This window comes from Mustela nivalis, assembly GCF_964662115.1.
Source record: "Mustela nivalis genome assembly, chromosome: 4".
In the NCBI taxonomy this organism is placed as follows: Eukaryota; Metazoa; Chordata; class Mammalia; order Carnivora; family Mustelidae; genus Mustela; species Mustela nivalis.
Genome location: NC_139023.1, coordinates 55,651,754 through 55,669,621, shown reverse-complemented (window position 1 = coordinate 55,669,621; position 17,868 = coordinate 55,651,754). Strand labels below are relative to the sequence as shown.

The window sequence follows — 17,868 nt, the reverse complement described above, 5'->3', positions numbered from 1 at the left end:
CTAAAAAAAAGTTTTTCAATGTTGCATACACATGCTTTACTTCCTAGTTTAGGTCAAAAGAAAAACACAAGAATATTTTGTTAAGTAAAGATGAGAGCAATTATGGCAACAGCCCTTGATGAGCAAGGCACAAAGCCAAGAACTTTGGAGCGCTATGTGAGCATCTGCACCAGAGAAGCAGGATCTCATGGTTTTAAATGTCGAACTGAGAGAGGTGTGTGGTTCCTTGAGCTTTAGAATCTGTGAGTCAGTCCCTGTAGTATGAAGAAGGGGCAGGCTCTAGGAGAAATCAAGGCCCTGGACTTCCTGCCTCAACACAATTTCCCAAGTGCTCAGTGTCAAACCACAGCCACCAATCAAGGGACTGATGACGTGACTTGGGAGACAATGCAGGGACAGAGGCCTGATGGCAAGGGGGGCAACCTGACTCCTAGAACCTGAGCAAAACCTTGTTGGGGAGAGCCCCATGGATTCACTGAGTTAAAGATGTTTTTAAACATAGGAAAATGTCTGGTTGTAATGGCAGATTTTATTGTGAAAGGAAATAGGAGTGCAACTGAAATCCTAAGCAGAAAGAGCTTTAACTGATTTTGCTGAAAATTAAAATAAAATCTAAAGTGCTATTAATACTATTACCAAACAGCAGCATATTTCTTTGACTCTCACCAAGTCATGAACAAATCTGGAGGTATGTGCTGTTAGGGAGCCCTGGGTCAGTGAGAATAGGTGGAGGGTGATTTGGTTGCAATTAACTTCCACTATATCTTGCATATATACTTTATTGTACAACCAAAACCATATTCCAGAATAGTTAATCTTACCCCAAATAGAAGAGTATGACACAGGCATAAGACAGGATTCCTTGCACTTTAATTGAGCTTGTTACAACTCTGATGAGCTAGACAGAAACAAATCAAAACAAACAAAAAATACACAAACAAAACATACAACCACAGAGTTATTAGTTAATATTTAAATAAAGACTTCTCCATGCTGATTTCAACATTTTAGTTATACTCCTGTGGACTTTGTCTAAATCCAAGCAGGTAGTCCTAGGTTTTTCAATTGTATGAACATCTGGCTGCTTATGAAAACATCTGAGGTAGACTTGTTCAGGCAAATCTAGGATTCCTGTGGTGAATGTCACATTCAGCTGCTTGCTGATTCTCTGAAGTCAAGCACTATATCTAGGTTCATGAATGACACATTTAGTTGTACCCCACAGAGATGCAAATCAGCTGATTTTTTAAAATGAAAATCACTTTGGAAAATACAAATAAATCCATCTTGCTGCATATGTGCCCATCAGAGCTAAAACCACATAGTGAGCACTTCCTTTATTCTTGCTTTGTCTTTCCTGGACTCTTTTTAGGAACCCACAGTGATTTATGGGAAAGAGAGAGAAAAGGGAGCCTTAGGAGCTTTGTACTGTTAAAAAATGAGTAATATCACAGCATTGTCCTTGGAAGTGTGCTGAATAAATCTTGTGGGTCTGTCACTGGAAAATATTTATACATTACAGGTTCAGCTCAATAATGTGTCTGCATTTCAGGGTCTAGGGAGGCTGCCGCATGGAAATGGAAAGTCTGTGAAAATAATGGGCCTTATCCAGCAATGTTGCTATTATCAAGTGGAACTCCACTAGAATGTCTTTTAGTAAAAGAACAACTGGGTAGAGATCAAGGAAACTGTCACATGTTCACTACAGGTCCACTACAAAAAGACTGATATGGAAGTCCTTGTCTCTGTCACAGGCTCTAATGCAGAGAAGACCTGCTGTACAAGTATTTGTGATGGAAGTTAATGTGGCTCTAGGATTTTACTGATGAATACGAAAGGCAAGCCAACTGCTTCATTCAAGACTTAAATGATTTCATTTTTATCTAATATGTTATTAAGTAATTTTAAGGTACATAAGTGCAAAGCTTAATTTCCATGAGACCTTAATATATCATTTCTTTTACTCTTCCTGGATATGATTTCATTGAGGGGAGAAATACTGCCACTTGTGGGCCTTAAAGAGGCCTCGGAGTATTCTTTAAGGTTTCCAGATGGCTGCCAAAGCTACGGGGTCACTTTGGAGCTCTGTGAGAAAAGTGCAACAGAAGCAGACCTGCTGGATCACTGCCTAACTGCATGATCCCCTCTGAAAATGTGGGAGGTTCTCCAAAAGCATTTCACTAATCAATTATTAGCTAAACTTAAATCTTTTGGTACATCAATTATAAAAACTCATTTAAGGAATAAAACAAAGGCCAGAGAAAAATTTAAAAAATACTAAATTAGAAAATCCATACTAATTATGAATAGAGTTTTCTGGCAAATAAATTACTACTACTTGGCAAAGCAGGGCCACATTTAAATCCAATCATTTAACCAATCCTTTAAAAAGAAAAACTCAGTCAAGCAACCTAGGTTTATCCTTATAGTATATGTATCATGTTTCCAGTTGTAGGTAACAAATGTAGAAAGATTTAACATTTTATCAATTGTTTTAACAATTTTACTCTTTAAAATATTCTATTTTTCCAAAATTCTAGAAGCTCCTTTTACCAGAAAAAGAAAGCTATATTATTATATAACAAATAAGTTATTAATAGAATTGAAAACATTTAGGATGTGGTTTTCTGGAGAGTCACAATGAAATTTTCATAACATTAAATCTACTAATCTCCCAGCCTTTAAAAAAGGTCAGGCAAGCTGGGCTAAATACAGTTGGTATCACTTACAACTTCTTTATACATGTTAGTTGGCTTCCATGACACTGCATCTACATGAGAACTCTAGATGTCCTTTGGCAAAAAGACGATTGCATTTGTTTTGATGTGAGACTAGGTAGCCAATGAGGAACATAATCAAATACAGGTATGGCCAGCAAATCTTAATTAACAAACATTATTATGGCCTGATGTGGCTAGTAACTTTTTGCAAGGCTGTTCTGAGCAATTCATTTAAATATTCAAAGTTGGTGACTATTTTTTGGATTGATTTAATACATTTCAGTGCTAATATTTAATATGTATACATATTTTTTCTGAGTATAACAGGAAAAATTTTCATTGTAAAACCTCTGCAAAAATCGTAAAAAGTGACTATAATGGATAGAAACTATGTCTTCATTTGAGTATACCAAAATTTATTTAACCTATTTCATGACTTTCAAATTTCTATTATTATAAATGCCACTGCGATGCATAATCTTGCCTATAAATCATCATGTGCTTTTTATAACTATTTTCTTAGGATAAATCCCTAGAACTCCAAGTACTGCATCAAAGCATAATACTGTCAAACTGCCTTTTAGAAATGTTGGATAGACTTCTTATACTTCCGCTAACACATGCTACAGTGGTCGCACCAATGCCTACACTAGACATTTCCATTCAAAAAGAAAAATCTCTGCCAAATGAATAAGCAAAAATGAGTACTCTCATTACTAGGAAAGCCATTACATAAAATATCTGTTAAAATTACTCTTCTGTTGCACAGCTCAAAATCCAAAAGAATAATACCATAACTTATAATTTCCTTCCAAGTCATTTACCTTTAGTTTTTGTATCAGGTCCGTCTGAAATAAACTCAATAATCCATTTGTTAATACTTTATCATAACAGCTATCTCACTGTAGAAAAGCAAAAAAAGTATGAACTTACTAGAACAGCCAATGGGAGAGGGATGAACCCCATCCTCCGTGCCACAGAGTCACTGTAATCAGTATATGCCTGCACAGAGAAAGCAAAGAAGGATTTATGGCATCGCAAAAGTTCACTTCCACTTACCACCAGCAGATGTTCTCAATGGGTGAGGCTATGCACAAAAAGAGATCCCGACAACTATTATATAATTGAGTAAAATGTGGAAATCTAAATGTTCATTAAGAAGTTCTAAATCCAAAGTTGTATAACAGTTAATATGCTACAGAAATCACACCTTATTTAATATTAAGTACTGTCATTATTTTACTAAGTTACAAACATAGTGTCGAGAATAGAGATAAGTAGGAAGTTGCAGTTTATACAACTTTCCCTTAACCAATATTCCACGCTAAATTAAACCATTGTTCAGGTAATTTTGGACTCTGTATTCAATATAATGCTCACATTTTTCTGTCGACTGCTAACAAGGTCAAAAGCAAGGCTGGCTCTGTATTCACTGTAGACCTAAAGACAAATAAAAGTGAAATATTAAGTGATATAATGCAATGTATAATGTACAAAGACTTAATTGACTTTGTAGATGAAAACATTTAATAATTAACCAGGGAAAAAGTGCTTATGGCCAAACAGACATCTGGATAGTGCTTCTCTGTTTTCCTACAGTAAAGGTAAAACAGCCTCAGCCCCACCTGAGGCTGAGATTTTTTTTCAAAGAGGGATAAATAGTCAATGATTATGATCCTGAGAGTTTAGAATCTAGGGAAGAGTGGTTATTTAAGTAGTATAATACATATAAAATAATTTTTAAATTTTAAATGCACAGTTTAAAAAACTATTATTACGAAAATGATGTATCATTCAAACAATGGGTACTAAGCAAGATGTAAAACTGAGTTCGAAGAGGTAACATTTACAAAGGCACTGGAAACTGTCATTTCACTAAAACTGCACTAAGTGCTTGAATCAAGTTTATTAATTTTGCCTTCAGATAATGAGAAAATGATCCTATGGAAAGCCAACTATTTTGTACTGAGGAAACCAAGAGAGTCAACAGTGAAATTAAATTACTTGATCAGTGCTTTACAAAAGAGTACAAAATCTTATTTAAGTTTATTAAAGCATTCAGAAACTCTTAATTAAATCATATTCTAGCAATTGCAACCACATTAGATTTCAAATCTCTGCTTTTTGAAATAGTACCACAGTAAGACAAAGTACAACCCAAATAAAAACTAGGAAACTGTCCAAATGAATATTCATTTTGGGGCTGAGGTAGGAATAGGGAAGGCACTGAGAACTTTCATGCTTTGTGTACAATGGGCCTACAGCACACATCTATTTGTGGAAACTCCACAGAACACTGGTTGAAACATAAAGCAAATCTCCTAAGTGCTTTCACCAAAAAATATAAGGCTCTTGTATTCTATAACTACACAGAAATCTATAATCACAGAAAAAAAATCAATTTTTAAATACAAAATACTTAAAAAAAATCTAGCCAGAGAGAAAAGGTTTGATAGTCTATGCTTAAAAAGAAACAAGGTGATTTTTAGAAGTTTTTAAAGTACACAGACTATGATAATATTAACAATTTATCATGATTCTGAGTTAGTGACACTCTACTCTGACCTGATCTATTACCCAAACTATACTTCCACAGAACAGTATGGAACCAAGACTGTTCAGTATTTAAATAACATACTTTCTGTAGTATAACAATTTTTCAAAATTTAAAAATATAATTCTAACTTCAAAGTAGTACTCTTGTGTTAATAAATGGAATAAACCTAGCTTTATTTTACATCTTTACAATATTTTATAATATTTATATCTTTATAATATTAAGAACATTACTTAATATTAATATTGCTTTTTACATGAATATTACTTTTCATAATTACTATTTTTTGTTTTCTTTTAATTTAAATTCAAGTTAGTTAACACATACTCTTGTATTAGTTTCAGGAGCAGAATTTAGTGATTCGTCACTTACATATAACACCCAGTGCTCATCCCAACAGTGCCCTCTTTAATACCCATCACTCACTTATCCCATCCTCCACCGACCTCCCCTCTAGCAACCCTCAGTTTACCTTCCTCTCGGTTTCTATCTTATTTTTCCTTCCCTTTCCCTATGTTCAACTGCTTTGTTTCTTAAATTCCACATATGGGTGAAATCATATGGTATTTGTCTTCCTCTGACTTGTCTTGCTTAGCATAACACACTCTAGTTCCATCCATTGTCACTGAAAGATTTCATTCTTTTTGATGTGTGCATGTGTGTGCGCATCTTCTTTATCCGTTTATCAGTCGATGGACATTTGTGGCTCTTTCCCTAATCTGGCTATTAATGATAAAGCTGCTGTGAACATTGGGATGCATGTGCCCCTTCAAATCAGTATTTTTGTATCCTCTGGATAAATACCTAGTAGTGCAATTGCTGGGTCATACGGTAGTTCTATTTTTAACCTTTTGAGGAACCTCCACGCTGTTTTCTAGGGTGGCTGTAACAATTTTCACTGAAGTCAACCTTAAACACTGAATTGCTTGCTTATTAAAATACATACATCTGCGGTAATGTCATTGAACTTGGTGATAAAGGCATGTTTTACAATATCCACAGCAGTTTCTGATGCAATCACCATACAGACATCTGGAAACAACACCCAGAGGTGATCTAGAAAGGACAGGGAAAAAGAGACAATTAAATCTCTTAATATGAATAGAACATCTTAAACCATAATATCACAGGCTGCCATAGAAATCTGAAATCTCCAGAGCTTAATTATAATGTTGTTAATAAACGATAAGAGACAAAACTAGCATTCAATTATCACAAGAGCTATATTTTATCAAATTAAAGGATAATTCAATCAACAGCTCTTTATTCTGTATTTCCTCTGTGCTAAACCCTTGAGGGGCAGGACAAAGAGGTGAACGGAGCCTCTAAACTCCTTCATGGGGCCGGCACACTGGTAGGACGGCTAATTAACCAGGCTTGTCATAAAATCCTTTAATTTGATAGCTGCCTATTGTGACAGTAAATAGCTAGTAGGGACATGTGCTGAAGTCAACTGAATAATCTCCTCTCCTCTTTATCACTATGAATTAAAGATACTGGGAAAAAACTTCTAGAAATATATTTCCAAGATCACATATCTCATTTAACATCTGCTTCTGGTTTTTCACAGGTATCTGAAAACTAGCAATGAATCAAAATAAATGAAGAAGTTATTAAAAGCCTGGGATGTGCACGGCATTGAGGGTAATAAATAAAATGCAAAGTATAATCTCGGTCCTAAAGAATGAGGTTGCATAAAAATGACAGACATGAAAAAACTCTCAATTACACAAGACATGGCCATCCATTTCCCACCAACTTCACTCAGCACTGCCAGACTGTTATAATTACCTGCAGATTTCTACTATCAGCCTGGGAGTCCTATGTCTATCTTAGGACTCTGTATGTGTGTTACAGTGCCTGGCTTTATGGAAATGCCTATTATGTGATTGGATAATGAAAATTCATAGAATCTTAACAGCTTCCTATCAGCCTTGATTTAAAAATGTGTAAGTAACAAAATGTACTATCTTGTATCTTTTTTTTTTTTTCAATTTATCCTTATTCAAAATGCTAAATAAGAGGCAGTGAATGAGTAAAAGACAAATGTTAAGAAAGAACAAAAGTTCTTCTGGCGAACCATGAAAATGAAAAAAAGCCAACTGCATTTAGATAACCCCAGGGCACCACAGTTAAGAAAAGAAACAAAGAGGCTGCAGTGCCCAGCAGCATCCACTCACCCATGGAGTACACAGCTCTAGAGACACTGTGAGGTTTACAGGAAATGATGGGCCAAAGACTACTTCACATAGTGAGGCATTCCACCCACCACCCCCCACCTACCACACCACGGGGAACATGCTCAATCCCTTCTACCCAAACAGATATCTCCAACACCCTAGGAGCGGAGCAGCTCAAGTTTTTGAAGTTCTCTGCAATATTCACTTTAGTCATGTAAAAGAATGATTTTTGGTTCAAGAGTAAAATTAGGGGCACCTGGGTGGCTCAGTTGGTTAAAGCCTCTGCCTTCGGCTCAGGTCATGATCCTAGGGTCCTGGGATTGAGCCCCGCATCGGGCTCTCTACTCAGCAGGGAACCTGCTTCCTCCTCTCTCTCTGCCTGCCTCTCTGCCTACTTGTGATCTCTGTCTGTCAAATAAATAAATAAAATCTTAAAAAAAAAAAAAAGAGTAAAATTAGAAGGCACCGTATCTACTAACAGTTACATACCTGGATTCCAAGAAAACTGCTCCATGTTTCTTAGACACACTATTAGCAAAAGCACATAATTCGTGAATCGTTCCTTAATATCTGAAAAAAAATTAAAATATACTGTACTATATATAAATAATATAATATAGCTCACGTACAACTTATAGAACGTGATGAAAGTCTAATTATATATAAATGCCTGCAAAATAAATATACTATTTTATATATAAGATGGTGTTACATTGGTAAGGCATTTATGTCTCAATTCAGGTATGGAAATTCCAGTTTTGTATATGGTTGAACATATCAGTGTTTTTTTCTGTTTAAATAGCTGAGTAGTGTTTCACAGCATGGCTATACCATTCGTTTATCTGCTTTCTTACTGAAAGACACTGGGTTATTTCCAGTTTTTGGCTGCTATGAATAAAGCTCCCGTATTTCTTGTACAAGTCTTTTGTGAAAATGTGTTCTCACTGCTAAGTTACAGAACAGGCAAATATTTAACTGTATAAGAACCTACCAGGGCAAATGCAGTATTTCCCATCAAAGTATGAGAACACCAGTCAGTTGGTACCCCTGCTAGTGTTTGTCAGTGGTAGACTACGGGAGCAGCCACTCTGGGGGGTGGGTACTGGTATCTCATCAGGACTCTTTCACCCCCATGTCAACATGGTGAGAGATAAATTATGTCTTCATATTCTCATGAAATGTTCTTGACTTTGTGAACTTCACTGCAGGGTCTCAGGGATGCCCTTCCAGGGTTCCACAGGCTATACTTTGAAAACAAAGACATTATGCTGCTTCGATTTTTGTAACTATGATACAAAAGATAATGTTTCCAGGGACAGATGTGCTTTCACTCTTCTTAGGGTTAGTAAGGAGCCAGTAAGGCATAAATGAAAAAGGTGAGCACAGAGAGACAATCTGAGGTTTACAGTCATAACTCTGTTCTTGACATTTGTGTGGGTGACCTTGGGGAAGTCAAACTATGTTCTCTGTGTGTTAGTTTCTACATCTACGAAATGGAATATCATCTGCTATGAAGAAATTTTTGGATTAATAACAAGCTCTGGAAGAATGGTATGGTGCTATACAACTATCACATTGAAATATTTGGAGATTATAATAACTATGATAATAAGAAAACCTGGTAAAGATGTTAAGGGAGTAAGAGAAAGCATAGCTAAGTCAAAGAAGCAGTAGCCCAGAGGAAATGTGACACAGAGATTCAAAATAAATTGCAAAATCATATGCATAAAGCTGCATGTAGAAGCTAAGTGTACGTACCACTATTCGACATCTGAAAAAGATTGTTCTTTTCAAACTTCTTGAAAACACTTCCTTTAATTTCAACAAACTGAAATAGTAAACAAAAATATCACGTTTATCACTGTAACAGTTTAAAAAATGGACAAGATACATATAAAACTTCCTGGACAGTAAATAACATTTAAAAAATAATTTTATTCATCCACAATATTGCCATTAAAGTGCCCATATAACCTCAAAAATATAAAATAAAATCTCATACTTACATTATTAGACATCATGATGGTAAGCAGTGACTTGTTGTGCGAGTTAAAAGCCACGTTGAGAGTTGTTGCTTGAACCATGATAAGAATTGCATGCAAAACTAGCAGTGAATGATGTCAAGGAAAAAGCTTGTCTGTTTTCGTATTAGTATATGAAACTATACAATTTAGAAAGTGAACAATGGGAGGGATGATTATGCTTTCTAAATCCAGTCTTGCGTTAGTGTTTTATTACCTTGTTAGCTAGAGTTGATACAAATCTGCCAGCTAAGATGTACAGGACCCACCTGAAACAAAAGCGGAAATGAGCCTCTGGGCATCTATTCACTTAGACTGTGAGTCCTGGAAGATGGTTATCTTGTTCTTTCTGGACTTCTGGCATTTGGCAAAAGATGTGGGAAACAGGCCCTCAAAAAAGTTTCTAATAAGTGGAATAAACTATGGTAAATACTGAAAAAAGAGACTTAGCTGATTTACATTCTAGAATAGAAAAGAACACAAAGTAGAAGTCTGGAAGCAACTGGCTTCTACAGTTCTGCAGGGCGTTGGCGTGGGGATGTAAGATGACAAGAAATGTCTGATAATTGAGATTCTTCTTTAGATGTCATTTTTGAAGATATTCACAAGTTGCAGAATTATATTCATATTGCACATAGAATAGTTTATTTAAATGAGAACACTGTTTTACTCCACATACTTAGAACAAACTTTTATGCTTATAGAAATATTCCCACTGAGCCCCTTAACTTTCCAAGTATTAATCCAATATTTTCAGGGATGACAAATTCAGGGACAGTACACATTCCTGTGAATGAATCTGGACCCCATATGGAACTTAAGTGTAACTATGCATGTGTGTGTATAAATACACAGATGGCTACATACATGCACACAAACAGTTTATATAGTAAAGCCTTTAACTTTAGAAAAGTTTTAAGAAGCGGTATGGGGAGCAGAGGAGATAAAAATTCCAAAATTCCTCCCCAAACAATTTCAAATTTTACCTCTAGATGAACCACATACATTTTAAATCCTAGATTTTAACAAAACATTCATAGGCTTAAAGATAACTTCCAAACAATTTCAGTATGGGCATGAAAGTTATGTGGATCTCTATAAAGTATGTATAAATACAAACCTAGCTTCTCAAGTTCTTCCATATAATCAGTCACATTGAGACTAGAACTGTTTTCTACCAGTTAAAGGGATCAAACATACATGAGGCTTTTTAATTCACAGTAACTACTATAACCAATTTATTAAAAGAAAGCAGACATTTCACATTAATCTTCAGGACACACCACACACACACACACACACACACGTTCACATACACCTTTAAATTTGAGAAATTGCTAGCTGAATAAAATAATGTAGAATATGTACTGACTTGAAATTTCCAGTAATTCTAAAGGATACAGACATAGAGAACAGCCATGAAAAAGTGAGGAATCACTCCGATATGGGCTCTTTTTCTTTCTTTAGGTTCTGTTGCTGTCCAATAGAGAGCATCTAATATATCTTGTCCAAATGATGAAAACAGACGATCTGCTACCTAAAGAGAAAAATTATTGGAAAAATTTTTTTCTTTTTCTGAAAAGTGTTTTTTAACATTCCACCTAAATATGTTACTCAAACTCAGATGCAACTCAAAAATACTGGAGCTCTGACTTTTTAAATCTCACTGTAAGGCAAGCCACAAAAGAGCAGGGATCTCTTTATTCTCTGACACAAAGTGAGTGCTTGAAATCTTGCATTATTTGAATTAGACTTTGTCTAATTAGCTATATATTTATAACAAGAAGAGTATTACATAGTGGCAAAAATAAAAGGGAGAAGCACATCAAAATCATAGTTTTTCTGATTTTAATTCTTTAAATTCAGATTCAGGATTCGAACTTAAGTCTTTTAAGACCCACTGTATTTGCACCTAATATTTGTAGACAGCTGTAACTCTAATTTGTTTTAGATTAATCACAGAGTATATAATATGCAGATTTACTTCCAAAAGACATTTTTAGGTATCGATCTCCATGAATAGAGTATGATGAAAAAAAGCAGCACATAAAAAAGAAAGGAGAGTATATATTATACAAGCTTTGGCTAGAATGTTACAATCACACCCAGGCCGTAGATCTCTGGCTCCCTCAGTCTCTAATCCATCACCCTGTTCTTTTGCATTATGGTATTTATCACTTCCAAATACCTCCTGGTTTACAGTCTCTTTTCCACCTGCAAAACATAAGCTCCTTAAGAACAGGCTTTGCTCACCTCTGGATCTTCAGGGCCTAAGGCAGTGCTTGGCACACAGTAAATTTCGATTCAATTCAATTCAATTAAATTGTCAAATGCAGGCATAATAGTGACCCACTGTTTAGGGGGCACCCAACACATGTCTGGTACTGTGCTAAGCCCTGCCTATACACTGCTTCACCACACACTCACAATTCCTCTAGCACTTGCATTCACAGATGAAACAGAAAGAGTTAGAGACACTCAGCAACTAGTACCCATGTCCAGGGCAGTGAGTCAGTAAGTGGAAGAAGTGGGGTTGGGTCAGAGATGGTTTATCTCCACTATGCCAAAACTACATCAACGAGTAAAGTCTGCAAAGCGAATATGCATTTCAGCCATTCTGATCAGCAATTTGTGGACCCTTTTCCTTGAGGCCTATTCTCTAATAACAGTGTTGAGGCCACCCTGTAGAGGGTTTTGTAAACTAGGGGCACATGCATTACGTGTGGGGGTAGGGAGAAGCTTGCATCACCTGCAATACCTTAAAAGGAAAGGCAGTGAAGGAGACTGGTAGGCTACAGAAGGAGCGAGATGAGCCCAGGCTTTTCTGTGAGAGGATGACTACTCCGCCTTTCACACTTCACCCACACTGTCTGCATCCTATGTGGTGCATCCTACTTGGGGGGGTGGAGGGGGCAGAGCAGGAGCAAAGGCAATGAGTGTAGAATCAGGAAGCTGGGGTGTGGTTTTAAAACATGTTGGTCAATGAACTGAGGAGTAACTGGGATGGCCAGAGTTCTATGGCTTCTGTGAAGAGATGGAAAGCCCTCATCTACCATAGCAATATAGCCTCAGAGCAGAAAGGCCAGCAGCCCCCTACATCCCTCCTTCTGCCCACTCATTAGGAAAAATCCTTTCCCAGCTAAATTAAAAGATAAGTAGACCTTATTTGTATCCCTAAAGAGTAATAGAGAAAAATGCATGTGAATCTCAAAAGTTTTATTATATAACCTAGAGTAACTATTTTTTTTTTAAAGATTTATTTATTTATTTATTTGACAGATAGAGATCATAAGTAGGCAGAGAGGCAGGCAGAGAGACAGGAAGGGAAAGCAGGCTCCCTGCTGAGTAGAGAGCCCAATGCGGGGCTTGATCCCAGGACCCCGGGATCATAACCTGAGCCGAAGGCAGAGGCCCCAACCCACTGAGCCACCCAGGTGCCCCTAGAGTAACTATTTTAAGAACTGATTAAAATTCTGCCTATATAGCAAAGCATGTTTTTTTTTTCTTTGTGTAGCTGCTTATTTTTTGCATGACAGCAGGTTCTCACATGTTGACTGCTTTAAAGTGAAATATACTGCATTAAAAATACTGGGTACCTGGGTGGCTCAATTGGTTAAGCATCTGCCTTTGGCTCAGGTCATAATCCCAGGGTCCTGGGATTGAGCCTGCTTCTTCTACTCCTCCTCCCCACTCATGCTCTCTCTCGCTATCTCTGTCTCTCTCTCAAATAAATAAAATCATTTAAAAAAAATACTAAGTACTTGGAGAAACTGAGAAACTTATGTTTACTCGCTCTATGTAAAAATTCCAAAGCATTTTAAATGTAAATCTATTATAGCAAATGTATATACAATCCTAACATTTTTTTCATAATTTTTAAAGTTTTAGTAAGATGTATACATGGGTTTCCAATGAATATTCCAATGAATATGCAAACAAATTACCCCACCATATGATAACTTACATTCTCAAGGGGGTACTAACTAAAAAGTCTCTAGACAGCAGGTAACTTTCTCTCCTACTTGAGGATGCATCATGCCCTGGGGACCAAGGACCAGCAGTAGGTACCATCTCGTGAGAACGAGATTGTCCAGTCTCAGCCCAGAACTACCTAATCAGAATCTGCATTAGATTCTGTCCCAATACTAGAGTCGTCGGGTGAATATTCTGTATCATTGGGTTCAAAGTCTGCACCTTGACCAAGCCTGTGCGGTTGGGAGGCTAGGCTGACTGTGCGGGTACAGGAGGGCCTTCACTCACCTCGAGCATATTGTAGATGATGTAGAGCTTGATGACTGACTGCCCCCTTATCAGGTGATACATCATGGAGTAGTCAACGTAGTGCATCATAAAATAGCAGATCACCAAAATGACACCCTTCAGAATGTCACACACCTGAGCAGGCTGAAGCAAACGTCTGTCCCTGAAATACATAAGATGTAATAAAAGCATGAGTTTTACTTTACATGCTCTTGAAATCATCTTTACTGGACATATACGAGCATACAGAGATAATAATGAGAATTCAGTCACTCTTCTAGGAACTAACAAGTTATACTGACTACTCAACCACGTGAAGTTTTCTGCCCAAAAACAACAACAAAAATGTTAAACCAGAATTACTAGCAGAAGTGGGTCCTCTTAACAAGGAAACACAGAGGGCGGGCATCTGCCGACAACGTGCTTTGAAGCAATGGAGTTCCTTCTAACCTCATCTTGAAGCCCGGCAGCCCACTGGCTCAGCCCTTTCCACACACAGGTAGCACTCTGCACTTTTTATTTACTAGCAGAGCAGGTTTCTCCATGTCACTGCACGAGGAGTACCTATTTCTATGATGGCATCGGGGTCCACTGTGTGGATGTGCGGTAATTCATGGAACGCCCTGGCAGATGGCCAGTATTCTGCAACTATGAACCATGATGTCATGTGCATGTCATGCCTTGTATGTGAAAATGTACCCGTAGAATAAATTCCTATAGTCGGAGGGTATGTTCCCTCAAGAGAAGCAGTGAACTACCCTCTGCAATGGCTGTGCCAATGTCCACATCTACTAGCAGCTCCTGGGGAAGGCTGCAGTGGACATGCTGCAATCCAGGTTGATTGGCTGCTGGCTATCTGCCAATTCCACTGTTGAAATGGCATCTAGCATAGTTTCAGTTAATTCTTCCCTTTAGGAAAGTACATTTCTCTATATATTTAAGTTATTTATATTTCCTGTGAATTCTCCCCTCCTATCTTTTTCTTGCTTGACAGGAGCTGAAACTAGTTTTTTCCTAATTACTACTAGGAGAACCACTGCTTATTTCAAGACAGTCCACCTCAAAATATGCTACTATGGCATCTTATTTTGAATTAAAATTATGTAAGAAACAGCTGGTGTAAGAAGGACACTCTGACCTCTTCTGTCCCCTTCAAAGTGGGAGCTAAATTCCCTAGGGAATGGCACCCTCCCCTGGGCGGAGAAGGCATCCTTACCACCAGAGAGAAGAAATTCAGGGCTGAGAAGGCTGTACAAACAACACTTGTCACTTCTTTATTAATTTGCTATCCCAACCCTAAACTTCTCCATCTTGTTAATTCTTCATAAATTTACTATCTCTTTGTTTTAAAGGTATAAAAGTGTCCTGCCTACTCACTTCTTTGAGTTGCCTATTTTTATGAGTTCCTGTATGTATGAAATTGTATTTTTCCCCTGTGAATCTGTTTTATGACAATCTAATTATTGGACCAGCAGAAGAAACTAGATGGGAAACAGGAGAAGTTTCCACCCTTACACTTCAAGGTCAGAGTGTGAAGAGCAAAGCCTAAATTGTGCATGGAAACATCTGACTAAGACACAGAAAAACTACAAAGAAGAGCAGAAATTTATGATTTCTTTCAGTAGATATGAAACTCCTGTGGCTGGAATGGAAAGCAGCTTGCTCTACTGCAGGCGAATTCATCAAGACAGGAAATGCTCCATCTCCTGTTTGGGAAGCTTTTATGTAATCAATAAAAAGCTTCCAGCACTTTCTTCAGGAGTTACAGAATCTCTTCATTCTCACCATCGTGACAATGTTCTAGCAACTACCTAAGGGGGTGAGCTCATTTTCCAGCTGAATCTCGACATTCTGAGGTCTTCACATCTTCTCTATTCCCTAACCACTGTCCACATTCAGATCAAGGCTCTTCTCTTCGAGAGAGCCTTGCAGGGTTCAACAAGGATAGGTCTTCCAAACTGTTACCTGAAACACTGTTTTACAAAAACAGTGAAACGTTAGTTATAAACGAGGCTTGCAATAGCAGCTCTGTGAGCAGGTGATACAGAACCTCATTCTTGTTTTTCACAGTGCACACCACACATGGTTTTTAGTCAGACATGAAATTGATCTGTTCACAGAAAAAATACAGGATACTGCAAAAATCCTGAAAAGAGGTAAGTTCTGTGAGCACTAAGTCCACAAAGGTTTATAAGTAGATGGGAAGACACTGGGCTGATCCAGTGAGTTCATATGGGAAGACAGGTCAGAATTTGTCTATGTCAGACCCTGTGTCTTGACACCAGCAATATAAACTGATAAACCAAGTAAAATTATTCTTAGCAGCTGAAATTTGGGGGAAAATTGCATCAAGGACAAAGTTGATCAATCTCCAGCACCATTTCCCTGTCCCCCGACTCTTCTCCAGTGCTGTTTCTCTCTCCCAACCCAAGTGGATGCTGGCCCGTTTCTCCTCATGGAACCAGAGGGATCTTCACCTATGTCTCCCAAACACCCAGCCCAGAACACAGATCTCTGCCTAGGGTTATTCCCTCATCAAGGCAATTCTCTGCTCCCACCCTACAAAATTAAAAACAGAAGAGGTAGTACATTTGTTGAGTGGGGGGAAGCATGTTTTTCATTCAAACAACGAGAGGAGGAGGCATTCTGAACACTCTGGGTTGCTGGCCTGTGTGACTCTGTCCCGAGACAGCAGAGGGACAAGCTGGCATCAGTATGGACTACAGCAGCCCACTCTTCCTCTGAAGTGCAGGTGCAGCTCTGCAAATGCCAAATACCACAAATCACCAAGAGGCGTGGGCCTTTGTAGTTAGGAACTATAGGTCACACGTTATGAATTAAAGAAAATGATAGGTACCCAAAGTAGGGCAGTATTAATTAATCTGTATTAATTACTAAGGTGACTTTGATAACTAATTAAAGAAAACTATACTTAGAGCTTTTGGTACCAGACTGGCATCTATTTAGTTAAGTGATCTCAGCCAAAATAATTTTATTTAAGAGACAAAGGGCTTTTATATATATCATATCCAATTGTGTGTCTTCATAAACATATACAACAAAGGGTCAATGTGTTAATGTGTGTCTATGAAGGAAGGGTGTATCAATTACAAGACATCGCTGCAAATTAGAGCTAACAAACATTGGAAATAGATATACCCAAATAACACAGTATGAAACATTTTGAACTAAGATGATAAAAATTTAAAATCAAGCAAGCAGAAACAACTTTAATTTAGCTTTATCTTGCCTAGGATCAAACCAGGTTGTAAAACCACAATAAAGTTTTACAAACACCTTATGCTACAATTTTCAGTTACTATGTGGCAGGCACTGGTTCTAGGCACTTGGAATATACTCATTTCAGTTTTCACAATAATCCTGTGGGCAAGGTACTATATAGATCATCTCAGTTTTACAGATGAGGCAAGGTGCAATCAGGAATGTACCCACAGCTGGACAGTTATTAAATCAAGGGGTGGAGGAGCAGGGATCTGAACCGTGGCAGTCTGGCTCTAGAAGGCATGTTCATTACTACCATCTACCATTTGAGACTTTCCTTTTTTGTTTTTTTTTGTTTTTTTTTTGGTTTGTTTTTGTTTTTTGAGACTTTTCTTTAAAAGAACTTTTAAATAAACAACTCAGTACCCTTTCTCTTTCAGTATAATTTAATATGATATAACATCACTGTGCTGATGTTTTATTCTTCATTTCTAAAAAGAGAAAAAAAAAACAGGACCATATTTCACTGGATCCATGGCTCTCTGTGTGCTCCCTGCTCTGGCAAAAATCTCCTTTGCTAACATCCGAAGTGGTTGCTCCAGAGATGACTCTGATTTTAAGGAATATTATTCAAATAAAGAATAAAAGCAGCAGAACTCCTAAGAAACAGACTCTTGTTTTCCTATAAACATCCCTGTAAAAAAAGGTTGCAAAAATAAAAACTATTTCCAAGGTGGCACCTTAGAAGACATCTATATCTCTCGTAGCATCTGTGAGTAAGAAAAGACCTGACCTCAAAATAAATTCGCAGGATTAAAAGAACTTGAACCAGTCCCAGTATTTGTTTTCTCTGTCAGGATATTTTTAGATGACTATCTGATAAGCATTTCCAACTCCATAAGAAGCTT

The 17,868-nt window shown here is 37.3% G+C and overlaps 1 protein-coding gene across 1 annotated transcript in view; it reads right to left on the bottom strand.

Moving 5' to 3' along the window:
- Window positions 1-17,868, bottom strand: part of TAPT1 (transmembrane anterior posterior transformation 1) — a 59,167-nt gene that overhangs the window by 6,530 nt on the left and 34,769 nt on the right. The window contains exons 4-12 of the mRNA XM_082727809.1: window positions 13,739-13,901; window positions 10,880-11,015; window positions 9,464-9,561; window positions 9,216-9,285; window positions 7,947-8,027; window positions 6,224-6,333; window positions 4,101-4,160; window positions 3,654-3,722; window positions 822-898 (exon numbers count right to left, since the gene is read on the bottom strand). Coding sequence (XP_082583935.1) covers window positions 822-898; window positions 3,654-3,722; window positions 4,101-4,160; window positions 6,224-6,333; window positions 7,947-8,027; window positions 9,216-9,285; window positions 9,464-9,561; window positions 10,880-11,015; window positions 13,739-13,901 — 864 coding nt within the window. The remainder of the gene's footprint in view (window positions 1-821; window positions 899-3,653; window positions 3,723-4,100; window positions 4,161-6,223; window positions 6,334-7,946; window positions 8,028-9,215; window positions 9,286-9,463; window positions 9,562-10,879; window positions 11,016-13,738; window positions 13,902-17,868) is intronic.